Genomic DNA, 21,954 nt, shown 5'->3' on the forward strand with positions numbered 1-21,954 from the left:
TCTAGTAAGTGCAGTAAAAAAAGATGCATGGGTCGTGTGGTTTGGACATGGACTTAAACAGAACAGAGGTGACCGGGGTGGTGTGTGGGTGAGCATGAGGCCTGCACGCATGCAGCAGTGTGCTTCAAAGAAAGGTCCTGGTGGGAGACAAGAACTGAACAAAAGAGACCCGTACTTGAAAATGTGCCTCCCTGGAGACGTGGCAAAGGAATGGGCCTTCATGGGAGCAGGGGAGCGGAAACCACCGGATGCTGGATTTCCACCCCAAGGGCAGGCAAAAGAAGGCTTTGGCTGGCTCATTGGGCATGACTCCAATACCAGGGTCCCTATGCCTTTGACCACTCACTACTCGCTCAGCTGACCCAAGACTGCTGGAACTGCAGCCCTTCCTGGTCACTCCAGACTAGCAGAAACTTGGAAAGCCGTCTCTGTTCTTCCAACATCCCTTTCTCTGCAGTTCAGGCCCCAGCTGCCCACTCCCAGCTGAGTGAGGAACTTGTCCTCGGCATGATGCCCTGTGCACGCGGCCTGTAGGGGCCCTGCGCTGGAAAGCTGACTCATCATTCTGCAGACCTGAGGCTCCTTCAGCAAATGCGATGCAGGTTTCAGGAGTGTGTCCCTGGGCTTTTTTATAGCACTCCTTTCCCCTGAAGTCCACTCATTTCTGTGACCTCACCACTCCTCCTGCTAGTCCTAAAAGAGGCCAAAGGCTGCTGTACAAATGAGGAGAAAGGACGCATATTACAAGGCTTGCCCCAAACTCTGAAGAGTGAACCATTGCCAGGATGGGGGCCCTCCAAATTGCAACTCCATGTAGCCCACGTGTCCAGATGTTGAAAGACAGCCTGTCCTGCAGAGCGTGAGGATTCGCTTGGGAGCTTCCTCGTTACAAGCAACAGCAAGGAGCGCACGTGCCAGAGAAAATGTCCCCAAGGCCCTCCTTAGCCATCCAAATGACTCTAGGAAATAAGAGGGCAGACTCATTTTAAAGGAGGCATCCGAAGGGGTTCCTCTGATCAGATGCTGATTCCAAAGTCCTCCCTATCTTTGCTGATATGTAAATCTAGGATTTGGGAGAGGCCAAAGAGAGGTTAGGGAATTAATGCACTAGAAGTCTCTGATATTATTTAATCACTGACCATTCATTGCTCCCAGTCTTGACTGAAGAACAATAATTCTAGGACTGAGTATTGGAGACAATCAGTGAAGCCTCGAAGACCCTCGGCAACAGGCTGTGGCCTAGGCCTTCACCTACGTGGTTTCTTTAAGGGGACCAGACTAGCTAGTGTAAATGCTGATCATCAGAAAGCCAATTCTTCAAACTCAGTCATCTGTGTTGTTTTAATAAATTGGTCAAGCTTTTCACCACCATAAACATTGCAAATTAAGCTGAGTGAGTGCATAATCCACATTTTGCACAGTTCTCATTTTGAATCCACAGATGGCTGACCATGTTGGTTTTCCAGAATAAAGCAGCAAGTGGGCCCTATTGCTCTGAGGGTCCTATTTAGTCCCTATAACTGGACGATTATGTAAACAGTGGTCTCTAAAAACTAAGTTGAGGCCCATCTACATGACTGTCTACATGTTTTCAAAGCTGTGGGCCAGACACCGCAAGCTCTGATGGGACAAAATCCTTCTTTCTACACGGACAGAATCTGAAAACCAAAAGTGTTCTTGCGGGCTAGCTGGTCCAATCATTCTTGAGTTTGGCTGAAGCAGACCTACTAACTCAGAATATGCAGGGCGGCGCCAGAAAATGTGTACATTTAAAGAGCAGCCCAGGTGAGTATGATCATCAGCCAGGTTTGGAAAACTGTGATCCGGCCCATGGGATCCTCATCCTACACATGGGACACGTGAAGGCCAGAGCAGTCAGGTGCTTGCTCAGGGTGGGTGGCACAGACAGGTCCAGAAGCAGTGCCTCCAGGCTCTTGATTCTCGGGACCCTGTGGCCCCTGGGAGGGGAGGGGATGGGCAGGTGGATGCTTGAATAGCAGCCAGGCAATAGGTGGGCTCTGAATTCAGATTCAAATCTGAGTCCCAAAGAAAAATGAAACATACCTGACCCCAATCTGGAATGAAGCAAAATAATCAATATAAAAACCTACCAACTTTCTCCCAAGTGGCCCCCATGTACTGCAAAGACTTGATCCAGTCTTCAGCTCTCTCACATTTGCTTCTCACAGTCTCTTGGGCATTCCCCAAAGAAGAGTACTTTTATCATAAACTAACCAGAGCAGAGAGGTGAAAATCTAATCAAAAGATTTCATTTCTTAGACAATGTGGAGGGATGACTGGTGAGGATTTAGTGAGAGTTGTTGGTTAACCCTGACCTCGGGGGAGCCAGCCTCAGCTACAGGAGGGAGAGGAGCTGGGAAGACAGGGCATGGCACCATCACCCATGCACGGTGTCTGCTGAGAACCCTCTCATTTGCTGCAGGAAAACTCATCCTCTCCTAAAAGATATGTTGGGCCAGGTGCAGTGGCTCATGCCTGTAATCCCAGCACTTGGTAGGCCGAGGCTGGGGGATAACTTGAGCTCAGGAGTTCAAGACCAGCCTGGGCAACGTGGTGAAACCCAGTCTCTACCAAAAATACAAAACAATTAGCCAGGCATGGTGGCGCATGCCTGTGGTCCCAGCTACTAGGTGAGCTGAGGTGGAAGGATCACTTGAACCCAGAAGGTCCAGGCTGAAGTGAGCTAAAATCATGCCACTGCACTCCAGCCTGGGTAACAGAGTGAAACCCTGACTCAAAAGAAAGAAAGAAAGAAAAAAGACACAAAAGATATGCTGCCATGATACTGGTCTTTAGGACACTCAAGTTTTCTGACAGTCTGCACTGTCCTGTACTTTGGTCACCTGGACGATCACAACAGAAGAGGGCAAGTCAGACCTTAATCTGCTTTCTGACCTCACTGGTATTAGGGCTCTGTGCCTTGCTTAACTGAATGCTCTAAAACCCAACACCACTCAGCAAATGATTTCAGAAGCCAGGAATATACGGAGTCTGTTTACGTTCTCTTTGTTTTGATGGCAGCTGAGACCTCTGCTGAGCAAATATAACGCAAAGGAAAATACTCTGCAAAGGAGAAGCTTGTTCTGAAGCAGGGAAGCTCAGAACTCATCCTAGCAGGAGCCTTTGCAGTTTGAGTCTGTGCTCTTTCAGATCCTGCAAGTGGTCTGCTATTGCTGCAGACTCGACTGAACATTTGTCTTTCTAGAAGTTTTAAAATACATACTGCAGCAAATCCATCCACCTACCTGCAGTCTGCACACAGAACCAGATGTCTCTGATTTACAACCTATCAAAGTGCTTCTAAGGAATGATTTTTTTTAAAACAATGGCTTTTATTCACCACCTACTGGCCTTGCTTTCTAGGGAGGGCCAGCCCAGGCAGGATGGGAGCTATAGCCTAGGGCTATAACCAGGTCCACTTTCTGGGTTCCCAACTACTTTCAGTTCCTGAGCACACTGCTGCCCTGACATTCATATCAAGGAAGGGAGAGAGGAGGAGATAAACAGCGTAGCCTCCTGTTCCTACCTTTAGGAGGAAGCCCCATTTTCCTTACATACACAAGCAGCTTCTGATGTCACCTAGCCAAGGTTCTGAAAGGCCATTCCCCTGAGGATCACCAGAGAGTGAGAGAGTGAGCAGGACTGCATGGTTTGAGGCACAAATCGTAATCACTGAATATACAGAATGTCAGAGGTCCTGCGTGCCTGGGGGCACACGATCCACCCTCCCTGTGCTCCTATGCTATGGCCAGAGAGCGAGGGTATCTTCCCACAGCCACACAGGTGCCCACGGAGGAGCTGGAGTAGAGGCCAGTCCTCCTGGCTCTGAGTCCAGGTCTCTCTCCACTGCTCACAGGGGACTCATGCTCTGTGACTCACTGGGCCACATCTCAGCTCAGGTGAAGGGGCTTTTCCAGGGTCCATTGTCAATGATATACACAAAGTCAGGTACACAAAATATGGCCTCATGAAAGAATATGTAACAAGCTAAGGAGTCACTGATGTGATGATGGAAGCCTGCCATTTAAACACATAGAAGGTTCTATCATATCTGAAGGATGGAAAGAGAGAGGAGGGAATGAGGACAGTTTTGAAGATCAAAATTTGGATAGTCGGCTGGGCGCAGTGGCTCACGCCTATAATCCCAGCACTTTGGGAGGCTGAGGCAGTCAGATCACCTGAGGTTGGGAGTTCGAGACCAGCCTGACCAACATGGAGAAACCCCATCCCTACTAAAAATACAAAAAAAAAAATTAGCCAGGTGTGGTGGTGCATGCCTGTAATCCCAGCAACCTGGGAGACTAAGGCAGGAGGATCACTTGAACCCAGGAGGCAGAGGTTGTGGTGAGCTGAGATCATGCCATTGCACTCCAGCCTGGGCAACAAGAGTGAAACTCTATCTCAAAAAAAATAATAATAATAAAAAATAAAAATAAAAATAAATAAATGAAATAAAATTTGGATAGTCTACTAAGCAGACAACAGGTTCTGGGTAACAAGCTTGGTGGGAGACAGAAGATGCTCTCTAAAACCACACAGAGCATTAATAATAGGTTTATGCTGGGCACAGTGGTATGGGCCTATGGTGCCAGCTACTCAGGAGGCTGAGATAGGAGGATCTCTTGAGGCCAGGAGTTTGAGGCTGCAGTGTGTTGTGATCACACCTGTGAAGAGCCACTGCACTCCAGCATGGGCAATATAGCGAGACCCCGTCTCAAAAAAATAAAATACATTTCTACTGACAGGCTCTCAGACCTTACCAAGGGACTTCAGTGGGAGAGAGAGGGGTATGACTACTCAACTCTTGAAAGGATCCACAGAATTAAAAGTAATTAGTAAAAGAGCAAATGACTATTAAGTGCCGTTTCCTGCAGAGGAACATGAAACAAAAGCTCTTCCCGCTAAAGATTGGGGTTCCCCAAGCAGATGGCGGCTTGTGACCCAATTACCCCTTATAACTTATTCCTTGAGAAGTGCCTGTCCTAGGAAAAAGGTATTCACACCATCCGTCCAGCTGCCACTGACCTGGGGTCTATTCTACATTGCCTGCCAAGCTTCCCTCACGACCAGCCATCTCCACCACCGCCTGCCTTCCTGGACATGGTGTTCCCTGAATGTCCACTGGCCTCGCTCTCAGACCCCCACACCCAGCACAACCAGGACACTCTACATTCCTTGTGGGGGCCACAAATTCATCCCAGACCAGCAGGGTTGGGCACTGTGCCTCAGGCATCCCCCAAAACTTCAGCTCCCTCTCTGACAACTGTTCACAGCAGTCATTATCATTTTTAGTTTCCACCCAGCGGCCTGCAGGCATCTGACTGAGCAGTGCGGAACCCAAGGCATGGGTGAGCCAGCAGGTCAGAGCCCAGAGGGTTCATGGCAGGGCTGTGAGGGCAGCACTGGACACATTTTCAATCGGTGTTGAGAACTGCAAGCATTTTCTTGTTGAAACAAAATCAAATAAATAATAAACTAAAAAGGAAGAAATAAAGAAAAAGAGTGACGGAATAATCAAAGAAAGCCCTTCAGAGTGGAAGAGTTTCTTTTCTGTAATAAGCTGCTTTTACTTTGTTTCTTTGGCTCTCACTCCATTGTTGGAGCCTGATCCTCAAAAGATACCCTAGAGGACTCCCTGAAGTCGGGGTGTCTCAGGTCCATGAGAAATTTGGTGGGAGTAAGAATGTGAGTAGAACCTGTGGGAGAACAGAGGCCAGCTGACTGCTTGAACAAAGGTACGTCACAGGAACATGCCAACTTAGGCCTACATTTTATGCAGCCAATGAGGTATGAGAAAGCAAGACACACACACACGTGTGCGCATGCATACACACACACACAAGCGTGCACGAACACACATGGTAGCAAGGAGGCTGGCATGCACAAAGCATGGGAGGCCACACAGCGGACGTCAGCTGTCTGTGCGAGGCCCCTCCATGAATCTTCATGGGCAACTGCATACCCCCAGGTTCCCACCTCCCGATATATGGAACCTCAAGTCAGGTCTAAAGATGAAGGGGAAGATTTACACCCAAAGCCTGGCTGTGACAGCCTCTGACCAGAAAAGCTGTGTTTGAGCTCAGAATTACTCACTACATTCATGCAATACATATGCAAGCAGGGAGCAGAGAGCTTTATCACCGGGGCTACACAACAGAAGGGAAAAGCAGTTATGTGGAGAGCTGGTGACCTGACATGGGAAGCTTGAGGGCTGCGGTGGGGAGGTACAGTCACCCCACTGGATTGTGCTATCAGAGAGGCGGCTGACAGCCCCAGATCCATCTTGAAAAACCCAGAAACAGCCATGTGGACTGGTCTATGGAGTCTGCTCACTTGGACAGCTTGCGGGGGGGTGCTGCGACTTGCTCACCCCAAATAGGAGTTATAAAACCGCCACTTGTTATCGAGATCATGACTGTGCCTGGGATTAAGACCAGTGGTGGGCACCTATGGGAGAAGGTCAATGATGCCTCCCAGCTGGGGCAGCTCAGGGCCTCTCCCTGTAGCAGTTCATGTGTAAGTGGCCTGAGAGGCCATCCTTGGCCCTGGAGAGTATAATTCCCCACTGTGCAGAGCACACCCCCTTCCAAAAGGAGGCCAAGAGCCCTGGCCTCACTCCTTGCTCAGCATGAGCCTGTTTCCACTGAGGACAGAGCCCAGCCAGGGTAGTGAACATGACAGCTTCTTGCCAGACAGTGTTGAGAGGGACTCCCAGGCTGGCAGGTACCCTCCATTTTGTTAAGGGCAAAACAGGACAAAAAGGGAGGCATCTGGAGAAAGCAAGACTTTTCTTAGCTCGTTCATCTTCTTCCAGCCCTAAACATCATAGAAGCCCCCAAAAGGCACGAAAAAGGAGAAAAGGCTCCTGCTGCGTTAAGCTAGCTCCTACAAGTCGCTTCCTCTCTTTTGGGAAACGAACAGGAAATACGAGAAAGGGCATGGCAGACCTAGAAAGTGGTTGGAGGTGGCTGGGGGAGCCCTGGGCAGAGTCCAGCGGTCAGGCAGTAGTTTCAGGCAGCACCTGCTCACAGCTGTCTGTCCATCTCCACCTGACAGGGTAGCGATTGACTGCCATTCACTGCCCATTCCTGCCTGGGCATGAGGCCAATGCCAGGAGACTGACAGACCTCATCTTGGGCCTAGTTCAAGGCTGTGAATGAGTATGACTGATCCTGTTTTGCTGAGTAAGGAAATGGTTGGAGAGCTCGAGCCACTTGCTCAAGGTCCCCCACTTGCAGTTTGCAGAGCAGGAATCTGAGCCTGAGTCTGCCGGACCCTGGGATCAGGCACTTCCTACCTCATGAGGCTGCCTTCCATTGAGAGATGCAGCAGGGCAGACCAAGGAGGGAACCCTTTGCCCCTAGCTTCTGCTGTCCACAGTTACCTAAAGACTAAGTTTTGTGGGTCAAGGGAGTCTATGACAGAATGCGACACCAAAGCGTGGAATGGAGTTGAGGTGCGATGCGGCGGCGCCTTCCGCTGGAAGCACGGCCACTCACCTATCAGCACCTCCCACTTTCCGTTGGCCTGGGTCACCTCGTAGGCGCAGCGCATCTCATTCAGGCTCACACCCCCAAGGATGAAAATGATGAGGCGGGGGCCACTGCGGTACTCGCCTGGGGCCTTGTTCTTATGCCAGTGCCCATAGCGGGCGCTGAGAAAGAGAGAGAGAAAGAGAGTGTCAGTCAGTTTATCTGCACTCACGGCATCTAGTGCTTCATACTCCAGTGGTTTGTTTACTTATTAGGTCTGTACATTTGTGCCCCAAACAGTGTAGATGCTTAGTGAGTGCTGGCTGAAATTTCACTGCAATGCAATTTTCAAGTGGATTGGTTCCCAGGAGAAGAGTCACTATGAATGCCTGTGCTGCTGTGACCTTGTCACTCTTAGAAACATGCAGGCAACAGACAGGATCAGTTCAGCTCTGACGTTTGCTGGGTCAAGTTCTGTAGCCTCCCCCTGCTAGAGGCTCATGCAGACGTCTACCCCAAGTCACACATGCCTCTGAGCTTGCCTGGGACGCTCTGCTGTCAGTGCACAGTGATGACAGTCTAAGATCTGCCTTCAGGCTGGCACATAGATCCCCTGAAAACAGGTACTGAGTGAGTGCCTCTTGGAGGCCAGGGCCTCCCCAGTACCACATCCTAAGGAGACACAGGCCTTGACCAAGAGGTCATCATTGAATGGGGCAGGTGGGGAGAAGGAAGTGAGCCCAAATCCTGGTCTGATGAAGAGCTCTGTGCTATAGGGCCAAGCACAGGGAAGCCCTGGAACCCTGTCCGGGCACCACTGGGGAGGCTTCTCAATCCCTGAGCTGCCTCCTGGAAATTGCGGCGAAGCCAGGGAGGAAGAGTACTTCAGTGGCAAGGCTGCTCCCAGAGGGGCCTCCCTCTGAACCTGGGCTTCCTTCAATAGCTCTTTACCTTTGACTGAGAAACAGGAACAAATGGGTTGTTCCCAGGTTAAGAAAATGAGAAAAATGAGATGAAAGGAGCAAGTCCTTTCTGGCCACTGCAATGCGTCGCCTTTCTTCCTGACTCATGACAGCTTTACAGTCACTTTCCAAACCAGGAAGACACTGTTTGGGGCACCATTTGGGCCAACAGAGAATCTCACAGTTGCTTTCTTTCCTTGTGCCATCATTTGATATCCCATTCTCATCACCCAGCCTGACTGTGGCGCTACTTGGGATTTTGTATTTTATGCCATATTTGGCAAAAAACGTTTTACCTCTGCTGCCATGAGAAGGGCTGCACAATGACACAGAGGCCACCACAGGCCTCTGGCCCAGCTGAAGCCAAAAGTGAACACAGAGAGAAGAGACGCAAAAGAGAAGACAGGTGGGGAAAGCAGGAGAGGAGGGACAGAGATGTGCACATCCTGGGGTGCCAGGTGTGGCACAGCTGCAATGCCAGGGTCGCCCTCTCGAGCTGCTAACTCTACCATCCCGAGTGCGTGCTCAGCCCTGACTGTTCTCAGGAGCCACTGTGTGGAGAGACCACGTGTGTTACCCACTCGTCAGCTGGGGGACATGTGGGCTGCTCCACACTTGGACTGCATGAGTAAAGCTGTGAACGCTGATGCACTGCAATTTTAAACAGGGTGGTGAGGGAAGATTGGAGAAGGTAACACTTGATTAAAGACCAAAGGAGATAAGAGGCAAGCCATGCAGACATATTTTTTCTTTGTTTGACATGGAGTCTCGCTCTGTCACCCAGACTGGAGTGCAGTGATACGATCTTGGCTCACCACAACCTCCGCCTCCTGGGTTCAAGCAATTCTCCTGCCTCAGCCTCCTGAGTAGCTGGGACTACAGGCATCCGCCACCATGCCCAGCTAATTTTTGTATTTTTAGTAGAGACAGGGTTTCACCATGTTCGCCAGGCTGGTCTCAAATGCCTGACCTCAAGTGATTCACCCGCCTTGGCCTCCCAAAGTTCTGGGATTACAGGTGTGAGCTACTGTGCCCAGCCCATGCAGACATATCTGGGGACAGATAATTTCAGGCAGAGGGAAAAGCAAGTGCAGTGGTCCTGAGGCAGACGTAAGCCTGACTGTTTGAGAAGTGCGAGGAAGCTGGCATGGCTGATGCAGAGTGAGCGAGGGAGGAGGTGTGAGGGATGAATCAGAGAGGAACGGGATGCTGGAGGGGGAAGGGCCGTGGGACCACTGTGCAGACCTGGCCCACGCTGCAGCTGTTGGGAGCAGCAGCGAGAGGGCTCTGGTAGATCACACAGCCGTACAGTGGGTCTGCCGCAGAGCTGACATCCAACCAGAGCTGGCTCCCCTCTGTCCTTGCTAAGGGATTTTCACCTACCTGACGGCGGTGGTGCTGAAGGAGGCAGAGGAACGGGTAGAGATATAAGGGTAGTGTTTGGTGTCAAGTTTGTCCTCAATAGTGTCCTAGAAGGAAAAGAGACAGATATTAGCTTGCCATCTGTCTGAAAAGTGCTGATAGGAACCAAGGCCAGATGATCTGTAGAACATGTCACTTGGCAAAGCCATGGCCAGGTTTGCAACAACCAGAGCTCCCTTCCCTGCGGCCAGAGGTGCCTAGCACAGGGCTCAGTTATAGCAGATGCTTTGTAACTGGCTGCTACACTGAGATAGCCTGCTTTTTAAGAGAAGTTTTTTCTTGCTTCTCTTCCAGTTTATTCACTTTCATAATCTATGTGAGGTTTTATAAATGATGCATTCTGTCCAATAAATTCCTGATACTTGCCATCAGCCTTGTAGAAACCAGGCACAAGCAGTGTCTCTCCTGCATGAAGAAGCCTTACCCCCTCCGTTTTTCAAGTGTCTAATTATCTGGTGGGTGGACTCTCACCATTTACCTCCTGCTGCCTAGAAATCCACACTCTTCTTTACAGCTCCCACATGAAGCCTACACATGTCTCTTTAGGGGATCTGAGAGGAGGGGGAGCAAAAGGGAGCAGAGAACAAAGGAAGGAATGAGACAGAGGGGTTGGCTATCCCAACAAGCAAAGAGATATAATTGGTTTCTAGATGTTTCATGTTCACCCATCCTTTTAGTTTGTGGATTTTAAAAATGGGAGCTGACTCACTCTATATATTTAAAATACATTTATATTAATGTACAATTCAATAGGAACACCTGGGCTGCCAGGAATTAACTAAGGGATCCCGAGAAAAACCCCTTCGTTCTCTAGACCCCAGTTTTGTTCACTAATCAAGTTGGAAAGATCTAGTGGTGCAGGGTTCTGTGCAGGGTCTCTTCCCGCTACAAGGAGAGAAGGGAGTAACCCCACAGGGCTACTGCGGTGGCCACCACCTTATACACCTTCCAGCCAACAACTGCAAAAACACCTGCTGCACTAGAGGCTCTGTGCAGATGACACAGCAGCTGAGGGGACAGGACCAACAAACAAAAAGGCGACCCGAGGCACCAAGAGGCACATGTGCACTAAGGAGTCCAGGGGAGGCCTCTGTGTGCTGAGTGGTCAGACAGGTGGGGCGGCGGATGGAAATGGTGAGATTCAAGAGGGGCTTTGATGGAAAGCAGGATCTGGGAAGGGGAGTGGAGGGGTGAGAATATGCCAGGCAAGGGGCTGCTTTGGCCAGAGGAGCAGAATCCGATTTGCTGGTGTGTGGAGGCTCAGGTAGGGAACAGCAGGAGGAGGGAAGGGCGGGGCAGGCAGGGCCATGCTGGGGAGGTGTGCTGAGCCACTGCACCTGTGTGGAGATGTGATGTCACTCATCTGACCTTTGAGATACACTTGGACCCCTCTGGATGCGGCACCCTAGAGGAGTCTCTATTATAGGAGCTGAGTCCTCCAAGACATAACAACAAATAGATCTGGGGCTGTGCTTCACAGTCTCTCAGCTCTTCATAAACCCCCAGGGCAAGGGGCACCATGAGGGCCGAAGGAGGCCTGGATGCGAATCCTCAAGTGGAGGCAGTACCCGTGAAGTCAGCAGCACCTCGCCGCAGGTGAGGCTGGAAGCATCCAGGCTGACAAGCCAAGGGCCCTGGGCCTGGTTCTTCCTCCCTGTGACCCAGCACTAACCTCCATGATGTCCTTGATAATCGGAGTCCACCGTGAGAGCTGGTAGGTCTGCTCGCTGATGCGTTCCTTCCGCTCCGGCTTGCTCCGGCGACGCAGCGTGGACTGCATGCACACACACACCAGGTTAGAACCTGAGTCAGGGCCACTTGGGCCCTAGGTGACCTCTGCTACTCTCTGGAAATTCCCTGAAGGACCCCAGAGGCAGCACTGGCAAAGAGTAATGGTGGGGGGATGGTTTTCCATGGAATAGCCCTAAATGTGCCCTTTTGGGAACCTGCAGCAAACTTGTTCTTTAGTCATAAAAAGGCCGGGCTTGGTGGCTCACACCTGTAATCCCAGCACTTTGGGAGGCTGAGGTGAGCAGATCACCTGAGGTCAGGAGTTCACGACCAGTCTGGCCAACATGGCGAAACCCCGTCTCTACTAAAAATACAAAAATTAGCCGGGCGTGGTGGTGTGCACCTGTAATCCCAGCTACTCAGGAGGCTGAGGCAGGAGAATTGCTTGAATGTGGGAGGTGGAGGTTGCAGCGAGCCAAAATCTCACCACTGCACTCCATCCTGGGCTACAGAGTGAGACTCTATCTCAAAAAAAAAAAAAAGTCATAAAAAAGGGCAAACATAGGTCAAGTATGTAAGTGCCATTAAAAAGAAAAAACTCCAGGCAGTTGAAACAGTAGTTTGCTGCCTATTAGAGGAGGGCATACTGCTTGGAGCATGCCGTATTGGATTTCAGCAGCACAGTTGCACTGAATGAATGCACATCTCCATTCTCATTTTGATCCCTCTTGTGAACAAGGGTTTAAAAATGCCAAACTCCTGCTAGTTACAGGGCTATGGTCTGGTGGCACTGGAACAGTTTTGTCTATAAGATTCCAGAGGGAGAATATTTGCAACCCTAGCTTTGTTAGTGCTGTGCCTATAGAAGACAAGCACACAGTGGGGCTGTGACATGCAAGGTTCATGGCAGAGTCCTCTGCAAGGGTCCTGGAGGCTTCACCCCACCTCTTCTAGAACACATCACGTGGTCCAGGCCTCCCAGACAACCTGCCCTGACTTGGCTCTGAACCAACCCAGTGCAGAAGACTCAAAGGTGGCCAAACTGCTAGCTCTAAGTGTCATATTCTCATCTTCACAGGGGACGCTGAGGCTAAGCTGTCCAAAGGTGAGGCCAGACAGACCCTGAGACAAGACAGATAAAATGGCGGGGACCCCTGTTATGGTTTGGTTCCAAGACATCTCAGCTTTCACAACTGTGAATGACTCACTGCTGTTGAGGTCTAGGTTCTTGGCTTTGTGTCTCTGATTTATATATAGCTTTACACCTTTATCCCTCTGATTCTGTGTCTCTCTCTCTTGACGTACGAGTGTGTATCAGAGATGCTGTATGTCAGTCAGAGCAGAAGCAGACAGATCTGCCAGCTCCCTTCCCGCCTCCCCCGGAAGCTGAGCTGGCCTCTTACATCGGTGACGATGGGCACGCCGAGGTGAGCCATGTTGGTGATGATCTCACTATCCTCCGGGGGTATCTGGGCGTGCTGGATCAGTTTGTTCAGGTTTTCCTCCGTGATGCCTGAGGGCACAAGACACCCGATCACCACACACAGCCCCCATGCACCCAATGGGACAGGCCGGATGGTGGCCCTTCTCCCCTCAGGGTTAGTGGACATTGCTCCCCCACCTCATCAGATTCACTATAGGTGAGGACAACACGAGGATCCCGATTCCCCTCCAGCCACTCTGCCTGAGTGAGGACCATCAGCAGCTGCCCCTATAGTCTGTGTTTCCATCTGCTCCCCGGCTTCTCAGCAACCCCTGCCCACCCCCACCCTGAATCAAAGTCAAATTGGACAAGAGTCTTATTATCTATCTTTTGTACAATGGACATTCCTGGGAAACTGTGATTGAACTGGGTAAAAGTCAGTTCTTTAAAGGCAGAGATTACCAATGTGATGCAAGTTAAAAATACGTGATGGGCATAGCTCTGGTAAACTGGCCACAAGGCCAAGCAGCTTTCCCTCTCTCCCAAGCCCTGTCCTCTTCCATCTACTCCATACCATTTATTAACTCTACAATGACTGGGGGACATTCAGCCTCTAGCTGCAACGATCTGACTACACTGCATTTCCCCAAACAAAAAGGGCCCCTAGGATCTTCTTTTCCTTCCCCAGTCCATGTCTTTTAAATGACTTCTCTGCTTTGTTTCCTCTTTCTCAGTTGTCTCAGTTTCCCCAAGACAGGGTCTGTGCCTTCCTCTAGGTCCCACAGCCCTACCATTCTTCAAAAAGATGTAGAGAAGGATGATGCGGATTTTGTCGTAAGTGCTGACATTGGCATCCAGCAGAATGGGGACGATGGCTCGCATAGGGTCCTTGATCTTCTCTCCCTCAGCATCTGTGCCCATGGCCAGGTCCTAAGGAAAACATACCTCATTGGCTCCATCTCTCTGGTGACAGTGTGGAGGAACGGTAGTTCTTAGGAAATTCAGGATCCACAAATGTCTAGAACTGCCACCTTGGTTGGGGAAGGTCTTAAACAGGTGCTTCTGTTCTTATAATGCACTGTAGTTAGCAGGAGTGTGATCAGCACTGTCTCCCACAGCATCAGTGAGGGTGGATAAAAGCCCTGAGTGCCACTTGCCCAACAGAAACCACAATGGTTTACCATCTTGTTTTAAAGTAGGCTGTTCACTGTAGGTGAGTGCCAGTGTACTTGTGCCAGCTTCTCAGATAAAGACTCAATCCTGGCTGGGGGCGGTGGCTCATGCCTGTAATCTCCGCACTTTGGAAGGCTGAGGTGGGAGGATCTTTTGAGCCCAGGAGTTTTGAGACCAGCCTGGGCAACACAGCAGAGACCTCATCTTTACCAAGGCATGGTGGCACATGCCTGTAGTCCCAGCTACTCAGGAGGCTGAGGCAGAAGGATTGCTTGAGCCCAGGAGTTCAAGGCTGCAGTGAGCTATGATTGCGCCACTGCACTCTAGCCTGGGTGACAGAGCAAGACCCTGGCTCATAACAAAAAAAAAAGACTAAATCTTGGTAGGCCCTCTAGAGGTACAAGGCCCTGTGAGGGAGCGGGACTTAAAGGGATGTGCTTCCCTCCCATGAAAAGTGCTGGGATTTTAGGATGCCTCCGCGTGGGTAGATTCTTTCCATTCTGCTTCCCCTCACATTGAAGCACATGCTTTTTGAGTTTGAACTGCTCCAGGCTTTTAACGTGTTTTTAATCTTTCTACCATGTTTCGTGAGTGAGGAAGGGAAAAAAAGAGCCCCCAAACCAGCAAATCCAAACCCCAGGAGATGAAGGGGAAGATATGGGCTGAAAAAGAACTAGACATGAAAAAGAGTGAAGTGAACACAAGTTCCTGGCCCCGCTTCATGATGCAGGCAAGACTCAGATCCAGAGAAGGCAGCACGCTGGTCTCAGCCAACCAGGACTCACAGCTGCAGCTTCCTTTGTGGCTCTTAGGAGGTTGCCTGAAGGCTCTCTTTTTTTCTCTCAAGATCCCAAGAGTCCATACAAATTCTGATCTCGAGTTCATAGTCTCTCTCCAGTCTGTGTCCCAGGAAGGCAGGACACCTCTCACAGGCCGTTCACCTTTCAGTCCTACCACCAGCCTCAACAGACATTTGACTAGCAGGACATGATTTTAATAATGCAACTAGTTCAACAATACTTTTGATCACTTCTGAAAATTTGTAAACTTCCAAAATTAATCCCAAACTGCATTTTTACTGATTTAGGTATGACCTATTTTCTAGATGGTCAGGTTCTTTTCAAGAGGACACCTTGTGTTTGCTATAATCCCCTGTAAAATTGATGGATTTTAGCAGGGCTGCTTCCCCTTATAAAATATCCAAAGATACAGGACAGGGCTTACAATCCTAAACTGAGCCTGTCACACCAAACCAGAGGATTGAAATCTTAGCTTCACACTGAGATCCTGAATTGTTTTTTTCTATGAAAGAGGCCAAGCTGAGGCTTCGGAATCTTATTATTATTATTTTTGAGACAGAGTCTCGTTCTGTTGCCCAGGCTGGAGTGCAGTGGAGCAATCTCTGCTCACTGCAACCTCCGCCTCCCGAGTTCGAGTGATTCTCCTGCCTCAGCCCCCCGAGTCGCTGGGATTACAGGCGCCAGCTACCATGCCCAATTAATTTTTGTATTTTTAGTAGAGATGGGGTTTCACTGTGTTGCCCAAGCTGGTGTTGAACTCCTGACTTCATGATCCGCCCGTCTCGGCCTCCCAAAGTGCTGGAATTACAGGCGTGAGCCACCATGCCCAGCCGGCTTCAGAATCTTTTAACATCTTCTCTTCGCTTAGAAGTTGAACCATGGTTTTATAATGTTGAAACACTTGAAGAATTAGGATGAATCTAAGCCAGGATTAGTGACTCCACAAGACAACCTTGAAAAATGTCAGCAATGATTTCCCTTTTGCAGATGAAAAAAATGAAACACAAAGAAACAGGCACATCAAATAATCAGTGACAGAGACAGAACTCAAACCCCAAATTCTCAATTTACAATCCCAATTGTGATCAGGGATGCTTTGGGCAAATTTCTGATTGCTACTGCTCTACCCTCTGTCAGCCTCGAGGTCTCCAAAGCTGGTCTGGCCATGGCAAGAGTAGAACACATTCAGAATATAAAATTCTGCCAGTCCTGTCAATGTAGGGCTCAGAACCCCACATATCTTTCTTCACTCATTCCAGGGAAAACAGAGCCTTTCAAAATAGGCATGCAAAATCCAAACGGCACAGCATTCCAGACCAATCTAGTCCCTACCATGGACAGTGGAACCACACTGGCTCCAGAGTTGAGACAGCATGATCTAGCAGGCCTTCCCGTCTCTATTTCCTATGATTCTGCAGGATGTTCAAGGGCAGATGTTAAAATTCTGCTGGGTAAATAGGCCTGGCAAAAACTTGCCATGGCAGAAGGAGAGTCCTACCTGCTCCACTCGGCAGAGTTTGTCTACGGTGCCTTGGTAATGCTTCATACAGTCCTCAGCAAGGTGCAGGTGGGTGGAGTACTAGGAAAAAGCACAACAGTTTGTGACCAAGGGACTAATCATGGATGCATGCAACATCTACTGAGCACCTACTATGTATAAAACACCACTGGGCACCAAGGAGTTGCTAGCCTCAGAAAGGAGGTAAAAAGTGTGTACAAGCGGGTACACAAACATCATAAAGTAGAAAGTGTTACATGTCAAAAGAGAGGGACAAACCACATTCTAAAAGAGTTAAGACGAAGGAGAAATCCTTTATGAGGGTAGGTGGCACCATGGTTTTTATTTGAGGCAGAGTCTTGCTCTGTTGCGCAGGCTGGAGTGCAGTGGTGCAACCTCGGCTCACTGCAACCTTTGCCTCCTGGGTTCAAGTGATTCTCCTGCCTCAGCCTCCTGAGTAGCTAGGATTACAGGCACGTGCCACCACGCCCGGCTAATTTTTGTACTTATAGTAGAGACGGGGTTTCACCATGTTGGCCAGGTTGGTCTCGAACTCCTGATCTCAGGTGATCTGCCCACCTCGGTCTCCCAAAGTGCTGGGATTACAGGCATGAGCCACCACACCCAGCCAATGATGGTTTTATTACTACAATGTGTCCACAGATTCTTTGATACTCCTCCTTTTAGGAGGCAGAGCTTCATTCCCTCCTTAACTGTAGGCTGGAATTAGTAGATTGCTTCTAACAAACAATGTGGAGGAACTGATAATGCATGGCATCCAGGATCAGGACATAAAAGGTATTGTGACTTCCTCCTAGCACTCTCTCTCTCAGATGGCTCACTCTGGGGAAAGCCAATGGCCCTGTTGGGAGGATGCTCAAGGAGCCCTGTGGAGAGGCCCATGTGGTGAGGAACTGAGGCCTCCTGCCAACAGCAAGGGAATAGGAAGGAAAAGATAAAGAGGAGAAAAGAAAGTGACAGGAAATAAGGTGCCTATCCCAGCCTTTCATTTCTTTTCTAATAAACATTGAAGATAACTAAATCTGTGAATTTCCATGAATCAATTAGAGTAGTAGGGCTTTGAGAAGTCTTTTTGCAGCTGTTTCTACTCAATGATTCAAACAGATGATTTGGGGCTGCCATACCTTGCTGAGCTCTTTCTGGTACTGAGGCATCTTCTTCAGCATCTGGGACAGGTCCCGCATGGTGGTCTGTAAGGGAAAGGAAGGCACATGGTGTCACTCTAATGGCCCTGATGTTAGGAGGCTTTGCAAGGCTGGTGGGCACAGGACAGGACAGCTGCCCACACTAGGGTTCCCAAGCGCACACTCTGTAACACTCAAAATGAATCTGTGAAACACAAAATCATGTGTGTTTAGATTTCCAGGCCTCTGGCTCAAAATTTTTTTTGATCCAAATATGATTGTCTTATAGGTTGGGAACTGAACTCTGAAGTCTAGCAGTTATATTTTATTCTATGCTTATTGGACTAGAAAGCTGTTGAGAGCTAATTCTTGCTGAGGAAAAAAAATCCTTCTATTCACTGCTTTTCTTCATCCTCAGCTCAAGCAGCCTTAGCATCAAGTTTGCACTTCCTCCTGGCAGAAAGACTGTGGCTACGTGGACGGGAGGAGCACAGGGAGGTCACAGAGGGTGGGAATCTGCACCCAATGGGCAAGACAGGTCTGTGTGCTTTCTGTGTGGGCCATCTAATCCCATCCATTTACCCAACAAAAATTTACTAAATTACTACTATATACCAGGAACTATTAGGTGCTGGAGATACAAGGACAAAAGAAAAAAAAAAGAATCTCTAATTCACGGAGAATCAGAGCATCCAGGAGAGGAGCCAAAGCACTGCAGAGATCAGGGCCCTTAGAGGGGACTCACCAGGTAGTGTGGGTGCACGTGGTACAGGCATCTGCCTAGTCTGGGTAGGGACCCGGGGAGGGTTTCCCTGAGGAAATGATGCCTGAGCCAAAGAACCTGGCCAGGTCTGAGGCAAGAGGACACTGGTGTGGCTGGAGCAAGGAGGCAGGGCAAGAAGGATAGGGGCAGAGATGAGACCAGAGAGAGGCCTGTGGGGCTGATGATCTGGGCTTTGGAAGGGGTGTGTGTGTGTGTGTGTGTGTGTGTTGCAGATGGGAGTTATTCTAAGGGGAACAAGAAGTCCCTAAATGGTTTTAAGCAAGTGAGTAACACAACCAGAGTTGTATTTTGGTAATTCCACTTCCCTTGACGAAGACAGGTGTGCCACCTCTGATAAACAGGCAGGATATAGAGAGGCCCAGGTAAGGTAGGTTATAAATTCTATAAGGTAGGTTATAATTATATATATATAATTTTATATATATAAATAAGGTAGGTTATAATTTTACCACAAGTTAAAAAAGGTCTCACAGTTCATTCTTCTGGCTTAAAATGAATCATGATCCAAAACAGTAAATATTAACCATCAGAGTAACAAAAAGCAGTTCTCTGTAAATATCAAAATGTAGGGGCTCTGGATCTGTGTCTTTTTTTTGTTTGTTGTTTTAGACAGAGTCTGACTCTGTCACCCAGGCTGGAGTGCAATGGCATGGTCTTGGCTCACTGCAATCTCCACCTCCCGGGTTTAAGCAATTCTCCTGCCTCAGCCTCCCAAGTAGCTGGGATTACAGGTGCCCACTACCACACCAAGATAATTTTTTGTATTTTTAGTAGAGACAGGGTTTCACCATGTTGACAAGGGTGGTCTCGAACTCCTGACCTTGTGATCCACTTGCCTCGGCCTCCCAAAGTGCTGGGATTACAGGTGTGAGCCACCATGCCCGGCCTGGATCTGTATCTTAAATGTAAAAATGGCCGGGCACGGTGGCTCACGCCTGTAATCCTAGCACTTTGGGAGGCCAAGGTGGGTGGATAGCTGGAGGTCAGGAGTACAAAACCAACCTGGCCAAGATGGTGAAACCCCGTCTCTACTAAAAATACAAAAAAATTAGCCAGGGGTGGTGGCGCGTGCCTCTAATCCCAGCTACTCAGGAGGCCGAGGCAGGAGAATCGCTTGAACCCAAAATGCAGAGGTTGCAGTAAGCCAAGATCCTGTCACTGCACCTCAGCCTGGGAAACAGAGCAAGACTCTGTCAAAATAATAATAATAATAATAAAAGCAAAATAAAAATAAGGCAAAATGATATAAACTAAGAGAGGGATATGGCCTTGCTAACCCACTAGTCCTGTTTGGAGGAGGCAGCTTCCCTGCTCTTAGAGAGAAAGCAGGGACTAATTTACTGGGCATTTGAGCACTGGCATGGGTTTACCTTCTCTCCAGTATTCATTCTCTTGCTAGAAGAAAAATCTTTCAGAGACCGGGTGACTTCCCTGGAAGATAAAAGGAGGCAGCTAAGTTTCACAGCAACACCATGGACCTTGCTATGGATGCTATAGGAGTCATGCAATTTTTCCTTTAGGAGTATGTGGTGAGTTTTCCTGCCAGTAAGGTATGCATTTAAAGTTATTTTTGGCCGGGTGTGGTGGCTCACGCCTGTAATCCCAGCACTTTGGGAGGCCAAGGTGGGCAGATCACCTGAGGTTGGGAGTTCGAGACCAGCCTGGTCTATATGGTGAAACCCCATCTCTACTAAAAATACAAAAATTAGCTGGGCATGGTGGCACACTTCTGTAATCCCAGCTACTTGGGAGGCTGAGGCATGAGAATTGCTTGAACCTGGGAGGCAGAGGTGGCAGTGAGCCAAGATTGTGCCACTGCACTCCAGCCTGGGTGACAGAGCAAGTCTCAGTCTCAAAAAGAAAAAGAAAAAGAAGTTATTTTCTAAGAGAGAAGAGAGACACATAGCTTTTCTAATTAATATTTGAAACCAGTGGTCTCCAGAGTGGGGTGTACCAGATTATTCAAGGAGAAAAGAGAAGAAAATATTAGAATATCTACTTATGTTTATTTTACCTCATTCTTTTCAAATTTATATTGGAATATAAATAGTGAAACATAATTCATGTTTGAAAAATATACAAACATATATTTATGCTGTAAATACACACATTAGTACAATAAAGCATATTTTAAATTCATAAATACATTTAATTTACTGAAATATGGGTTAATATCTTTTTTATTTTTTGAGATGGAGTTTTACTCTGTCATCCAGGCTGGAGTGCAATGGCGAAATCTTGGCTCACTGCAACCTCCAACTCCCGGGTTCAAGTGATTGTCCTGCCTCAGCCACCCGAGTAGCTGGGACTATAGGCGCACGCCACCACGCTCAGCTAAGTTTTGTATTTTTAGTAGAGACTGGGTTTTACCATGTTGGCTAGGCTGGTCTCGAATTCCTGACCTCAGGTGATCCACCTGCCTCGGCCTCCCAAAGTGCTGGGGTTACAGGTGTGAGCCACCACGCCTGGCCACAGGTTAGTATCTTTTTAAGTTGAGTGATCAAAAAAGTTTAGAGACCTCTTCTCTAAACAACAGAACTATCCAAGGCTGTATTATTTTCTCACTCTTCCTTGGGAATTTCCTGAATATATCACCAACTCACTGTAGCAGAATGTGTCTTTCTGAAAAAGCAGAATCATTATCTACAGCTTAAAGGTCTTACAACAATGTTTAAATATTAGAAACATTCTGAAACATTTTCAGAGCTGGATACAGTTTAGTAGGGAGACATCAGCTATTGCTCAGGAACTGTAGGTAAAACAGGGAAGGCTGTATACCAGCTATAAAAAAGAAAGTCCAATTGTATACTGTGGTGTTTGGGTCTTTCAATAGAATGAACTAGCTTTAAATTTTTAATGTTTGTAATGCATTTTTCTGAGAGAGCTACATATGTTTTCCAAGAATCCTAAAAGCAGCCCTAATACAGAATTGATTTTCTAACTTCATGAAGTCGGAGTAGCTCAAGCTCAGAAAACAGAAGGGATTTATCATTATGGGTTAGCATGTTGGTGACTCTGCCAAGAAAACGAATTCACACAGTGATGAGCCCCCGCGAGGTGCCCAGAGTGAACGCATCATCAATAGCAGCTGGGGAGAGGCGCCTCGCTGGAGAAGGGGGCAGGGGGCTCTTACTGGGACACCTCTGCGATGTGCTTGTGGCGCAGTGCTATCCACAGGTCGTCGTCCTCGTCCAGGAGCACCTCCTTCACCCGTGCCTCCCCGATGCCGCTGGTCTCATACCTAGAATGGAGACGGGACTCAGGTGGAGTGCACTGTCTCCACAACATTCATCGAACCCTCTTCAGCTTACAGCGGCAGCAGCTCACCACCCTCAGCTGCCAGATGTTCACAAGTGCCGTCACAACATTGGACCTGTCAGCCAGGCTTGCTGTGGCAGCACTGACCCGGGCTGCAATTCCTCGGGTAGGAGAGATTCAAAGCTCTATTCAAAGTCAACCAATTTGAAATTCTGTCTTAAAATCTTCTGGGTCAGCTGATACAAGCTCCACCTGAGCTGTCTGG

The 21,954-nt window shown here is 48.7% G+C and overlaps 1 protein-coding gene across 3 annotated transcripts in view; it reads right to left on the bottom strand.

Annotated features, from left to right (window-relative positions):
* The window catches only part of STXBP1 (syntaxin binding protein 1), an 80,140-nt gene that overhangs the window by 2,627 nt on the left and 55,559 nt on the right, over positions 1–21,954 (bottom strand). For 2 of the 3 annotated variants that reach the window (XM_034929104.3, XM_063594187.1), the window contains exons 10-19: positions 21,565–21,672; positions 19,802–19,862; positions 17,648–17,713; positions 16,503–16,583; positions 13,823–13,961; positions 13,012–13,121; positions 11,550–11,651; positions 9,839–9,924; positions 7,521–7,675; positions 5,592–5,717 (exon numbers count right to left, since the gene is read on the bottom strand). In XM_034929104.3, coding sequence (XP_034784995.1) covers positions 5,608–5,717; positions 7,521–7,675; positions 9,839–9,924; positions 11,550–11,651; positions 13,012–13,121; positions 13,823–13,961; positions 16,503–16,583; positions 17,648–17,713; positions 19,802–19,862; positions 21,565–21,672 — 1,018 coding nt within the window. In that variant the 3' untranslated portion in view covers positions 5,592–5,607. The remainder of the gene's footprint in view (positions 1–5,591; positions 5,718–7,520; positions 7,676–9,838; positions 9,925–11,549; positions 11,652–13,011; positions 13,122–13,822; positions 13,962–16,502; positions 16,584–17,647; positions 17,714–19,801; positions 19,863–21,564; positions 21,673–21,954) is intronic. The other variant, XM_034929105.3, reaches the window with a different exon arrangement.

This window comes from Pan paniscus, chromosome 11 (assembly GCF_029289425.2).
Source record: "Pan paniscus chromosome 11, NHGRI_mPanPan1-v2.0_pri, whole genome shotgun sequence".
Lineage (NCBI taxonomy): Eukaryota > Metazoa > Chordata > Mammalia > Primates > Hominidae > Pan > Pan paniscus.